At 43.6% G+C, this 5,694-nt stretch overlaps 1 protein-coding gene across 1 annotated transcript in view; it reads left to right on the forward strand.

Annotated features, from left to right (window-relative positions):
* Positions 1 to 354: 354 nt before the first annotated feature.
* PSMB1 (proteasome 20S subunit beta 1) overlaps positions 355 to 5,694 on the forward strand; it is a 13,127-nt gene continuing 7,787 nt past the window's right edge. The window contains 3 exon segments of the mRNA XM_042446509.1: positions 355 to 541; positions 3,173 to 3,284; positions 3,684 to 3,715. Coding sequence (XP_042302443.1) covers positions 426 to 541; positions 3,173 to 3,284; positions 3,684 to 3,715 — 260 coding nt within the window. The 5' untranslated portion in view covers positions 355 to 425.

The following is a 5,694-nucleotide window of genomic DNA, read 5'->3' on the forward strand; positions in this document are numbered from 1 at the left end:
TGAAGGTAAAGTCAGTGAATAATTTGTTTGAAATTATTATTTATACTCTTTGTCTGGCTCTTTGCTATGGAATTCTGGGAGTTGGAGTTTGTTGTGGGCCCCCCACAACAAACTCCAACTCCCAGAATTCCATAGCCTTGAGCATGAAAAGAGTTAAAGCGCTGCCAAACTGGGTTATTTCTCCAGTGTGGATGCAGCCCAGGTCTGCTCAATTAGCCCCGCGAATGCCTGTCGGGCGTCGCTTGGAATCCCGGAGGTGTAGGTCCTCCTTCGGTCTCCTCATCCTCAAGCCCCTTTGGTTGGATTCTTTCGCGACGCGCATGCGCGCCTCCGGCCTTCGCGAGAAGGCTCAGCTCCACTTCCGGTTCCGGTCTCGAGGTGCCATTTTGTCGTGAGACAGCATCCAGAGGAGTCGCGAAGGGAAGATGCTCTCGACTGCTGGCGGCTGCGTGGAGCCCGCCTTTTGGCCGGGCTGCGAGGGTCAGCGGGGGGCCAACGCCGCCGCTCAGCGCCGCTTCTCCCCTTACGCCTTCAACGGCGGGTAAGAAGCCCCCCTCCGGGTCTTTCCTTCGCGGTGGCTGCATCCGTACTGCGGAAACAACGCAGTTTGACACCGCTTTAACTGCCAAGGCGCTGTTCGTATGATATTTCCTGCATGTAGATTGAAAAGGCAGAGTGAGAGGACGCAGCCTGAGCCCTTCCTCAGTTGGGGACCGCTCTCTTTCTCCATAGAAATAGTGACGTTTGACAGCGCTTTAGTGCTGTGCTTCTGTTGAATCCTGGGATTTACAGTTTTAAGAGGGTCCTAGCCTTCTCTGCCAAAGAACTATGGTTGCATCCACACTGTAGAAATAATCCAGTTTGACACCACTTTAACTCAAATGCTGTGGGATTCTGGGAATTACAGTTTGCTGTGTCAGCAGAGTGCTCTGGCAGAGAAAGCTGAATGTCTCATGAAATCATGGATCGCAGAATTTCATGGCACTGAGACATGGCGGCTCAAGGGACGCCAAACTTGTTCAGCTGCTTCCGGACAGAAAGGGTTGTTAAGGCTGTCTGCCTGATATGACAACATTATGCCATTATTCTGCCACTTGAACATTTGTTGTGGGAGCAGGGTTTAAAATATGGCCAATACAATGTATAATGAACCATAGGAAATGGAAGCTAGACATTCAAAGTACACTGAAAGCAAAATAAATCAATCAATACAAACTTTATTTCCTTCTTGAATAAGAGCCAATCCAAAATATGCCTTTTTTACATTAACTCTTAAAGGTTAAACTCTGCACAGATGTTACTTGAGGCTGGAATGGACATTCCTCCAGTCAGTGCTCACAATCACAGGCCTTTCCTCAAGGTCTGAACAGGATATTTGCCTATTCATATTCTGTACCTTCTCCTTTCTTGTCTAAAATTTACTCCTTGACTTGGGGGCTGCCTAATTATTTAGGATTTCTTCCCCTTCTTAAATAGCACTATTGCTTAGTATGGAATCATTTTAATTCTAGTGCTCCCTGTATGTTTCCACTGTTTGCTGATCTTGTAAACCACAGTTAGGGGTTATACAGCCTTCCAGATATTGCTAGATTGCAAATGCCAGTAGCCTTGACCAGCAGCATAGGCAGAGGTGAGGAGTTCTGGGAACTTCAGTTCAACAACCTCTGGAGAACCACATTGACTTGCATGCCTGGAAACATAATAGTCCCCGGTTGAAATCAGTGGAATTTAAAACACACGATGCTTGGATATGTCTCTTAAACTAGGTGATGGTTTAAGGAAAGCTGTTTCAGGTGCCTAGACTGGCGTAATATGAAGGATGGGGAGATACAACTATTCTCTTAAACCTTAAATCTGAAGTAGACTGAAAGCCTTGACAGACTGGCATCAAAAGCCCGCATCTGTGTGGCGTGGGGGCATGGCATCATTGACTAATGGGCCGGTGTGACACTGCCCATACCACCATACGGCGCTCCTCTAGTGCTGCAGCCAGAGAATGCAGTGACAAAGAAGCACCAAAAGCCATGGTGGCTTTTGCTGGAGGCTATGGCGACCTTTCTATTGCACTTTTTGCAGCTCATTTTTGTGCCATGGAAAGGCCAGATCAGGGCCATGGCATGTAATAATAATAATGATAATAACATTTATTTATATTTTCCTGCCTCTCCCGGGTGGATAATACAGTTAAAATACAATAATACAAACAAGTTCATAAAATGCAGAAATAGCAATTAACATGACAATAAAGACAGAGTTTCACAAGCAACGGTGGGGCAGAATGCTCTCATCCTGTACAGGGAAGTAGATCTATCTTTCACATGAGATCAGGTGGAAGAGCTCTGTCTTAACTACCCTCCTGAAGGTTTCCAGGGAGGTGGTAAGGGATCTCTTCTGGGAGACCATTCCACAATCTTGGGGCAGCTATACTGAACGCTCTTTGGGAAGTTGAAGTAAATTTAATTGTTGTTAGCTCTAGCAAATTCTTCCCCCTTGTTCTGAGAGTGTGGGGCAGATTATGTGCAAATCTACAGCGCTATATAAATAAAGAATAATAATATATAGGGAGATGCGTTCCCGTAAGTAACTTGGGCCCAGGCCATATAGGGCTTTAAAGGTTGCTGTGGCCCTGACTGGTGCTGAAAGGGGCGGCCTATTCAGCCCCTTATCAGTGAATGCTTATACTACCAGCTTCTTTTTTCTCTCAGTCTCAAAGGGGCTACAAGATCCCTTTGCATACTTGTTCTGACTAACATGGTTGTATCTTTGAATTCATTTTAAACCATGGCAGTTAGTTATCCATTTATTGGCATGCATGTGGATTAGGAGAGCAACACACTTCTATTGTGTTCCTCATAATTTTTTTAAGTGTGTGTCTTAATTTTAGATTCTCATATCCTTTTTCAGAATAGTGGGCTTTTTTAAAAAAGCTGGTTGTCTTACTGCTTGATACAAAACTTGGCCATGAGCAGGAAGATTTCAAAGAAAATTCTGAAGTTAAGTAAGGAGTCACCAAACCACAGTCTTGCACATTCTGTAACTATGGGTAGCAGTTTTAGGATAACCATCATGACTTTCAAAGAATGAAGACTGCAAGATTGATCTTCAGCTTATAGATCTGAATTAACTAACAAATACAGAAACATTCTGGTATTTTTTTCCCCTTGTTTTAAAGGACTGTATTGGCCATTGCTGGGGAAGATTTCTCTGTTGTTGCCTCGGATACCCGATTGAGTGAAGACTATGCTGTCCATAGCCGAGACAGTCCAAAATGCTACAAGCTGTAAGTTGAACTTGAGAGAACCTGGCGCTTTGCAATTATTTTTACTGAGTGGAATACTGTTAGCGAGGGGTGTGTGTGTAAGTCTCTCTTCAGATGGAGCGTAAAGAGTTGTTTTGTAACCCTTTCCTCAACTCCCCTTCTCCCAACCTCAGCTTTCAAATCTCAGGATGGACTACTGTTTAGCAGTGCAGAGAGGAGAGAGCAGGGAGGCAATTTAAAATATCTAGTTCTGAGGAGAAAGGGAGAGGAGGGTGTACTGCCATTTCCTTGCCCCTTCAGGCTCAGCCAGTTTGGTAATCTGGACTGACACTTTGCTGTTTCCCCTCTCCACTGGTAAGAAGCAGCAGACCCTCCTGGGATTTGACAGCTATGGAGAGTAGGTTTTAGATAAGGTGCAGATAAGGACAAGTGGATAAACCCTTGCGCCTGGTTCCAGAAGAAGAAGAAGAAGAAGAAGATACACCTGGATGCATGTGGAAGGAGCTTTATGCTCTTCCTGCTTGACGTAGGATTTCAGCCCCTGTTTGTATATGCTTAACATGATTTCTTATAAACATATGATGTTAGCTGAGCTAAATTGCTACAGTATATTATTTTGCCTGCTTTTAACATTTTTTGAATGATGCACACTTTCTTTGCTTCTAGTATGGTAGTTCTCTCATCAGAGGACTTTGCAGTTAGGTTTCTTAAACAGCAACTCCTACACTTCTATCTTTTCGGAAGGTCAAGGTCTTTTGCAGCTACGTGGGTGCTTCAGAGGCTGCCCAACATACAGTAAAGGAGCAGCACAAAATAAGAACAGTTTCACTTTCAGTATCAAGTGTGTCTCACTTTTCCAGTGTTCAGTTACATGTTAAGTAATGCTCTTTAAATTGAAATATGAATGTACATTACATGTTTATAAATGTGGTAGATGTTTTAAGATGGTATGGTGAAATTTTTCTTTTCTTTACCTCTTTTTTTCAAGCTCATAATCTCTCAATATTTTTAGGCTCAAACCTTCCAGCATTATTTTCTATTACTTTGATATAGTCCACTTGCAGATTATTTAGTTTAAAAAGGGGCTCGTGAAAAGTTATTTCAGAATGTAGTGCAGCAGGGGTATGAATTAGGGCTGAAGGGCGGATTATAAATACCATAAATAAATAAATAATCTGTTAGGCTAGATAGGTTTAATGAGTAAGTTGTCCACCTGGTGTCACCATACCTTGCATAATTTTTATTCAATGAATGATATTAGCCTTCTCTATTTTCTTAACTAATGTCACAGGCGATATTTAAAAAAGCGGCACAGTTGTATACATTTCTACTCAGAAATATATCCTATAATGTTCCTTATATCTTACAGCTAACTAGTGGTTGCTGGTGAGTGTGCAAACTGCATCCCACCTGCAGAATTCCAAGAATCTCCACCTTTTCACTTAAAAATTAGAGTCAGTCTTCTGGAACTAAGGTTTGAAGAAAACAAACAGAAGTAGTTTTCTGGACCATTCTCATTTTGTTTTGGGGGATGGTATGGCAGGTCCTGAAGACAGAAATTGGCTTGCCCATCCCTGCTACTGACAGCTGTAAAATAAGTGTTGCATTTCTGTACCTCACATATGAGGAAGTTCAGACATCTCGGGACACATTTCTCTCAAGAATTATCCCCCAGAATACCCATTCATATAGAAGTAAGCCCCATTAAACTCAGTGAAACCACCTTTGAATAAAAGTGCTTATGGCCTGTTACAGACAGCCAAAATAAAGCTGCTTCGAGTCACAGTGGAGGTATGGTGTTTCAATGTTTCCCCCCCCCCCCCCCCCCCCCGGGAGAATACTGGACTCACTGTTGTCTGACCCTCATATTTCAAATGGCAACTGTCCTATTCCCTCCCTTTCCCTAAATAGGGGCTGCCAACCTCAGATGCTCAGATTCCCATCAGCCCCACAGTTAAAAAATATGGGCTGTCCAATTTCTTGGAGAGCACAGCTCCTTGTGACGGGCTGCAAACAAGACTATCACTAGCCATCCTCCCACCAGCTTTCAAAATGGGTGCGTGTGTGCACTTGCTCTGAGTGGTACAATAACGGTACTGTGAGCAGCACTGCCCAAGGTGTCATGTCATTCCACTAGGAAAGAGGGTGAAGTGGGGCCTCACCTGAAAAGACAAATTAGAGAGTGCAATTTCTGACTTGACCACTAAGGGCAGCCAAGATTCTAAATCTCTAACTGCAAGAGCTGTTCTTTCTAGATTAACAGTAGAATCTTGGCCTGTTACAGTCAAAATAAGCTGCTTCGAGTCACAGTGGAGGTATTTGTTTCAATGATGCATGCGTCCTAAGAGTCCAGAAGCCGCACCAAAGCCATGCTCCAGTCCTTAGGGCTGGAGCATGGCTTTGGTGCGACTTCTGGACTCTTAGGATGCATGCAT

The sequence above is a fragment of the Sceloporus undulatus genome, chromosome 1, assembly GCF_019175285.1.
Source record: "Sceloporus undulatus isolate JIND9_A2432 ecotype Alabama chromosome 1, SceUnd_v1.1, whole genome shotgun sequence".
NCBI classification, from domain to species: Eukaryota; Metazoa; Chordata; class Lepidosauria; order Squamata; family Phrynosomatidae; genus Sceloporus; species Sceloporus undulatus.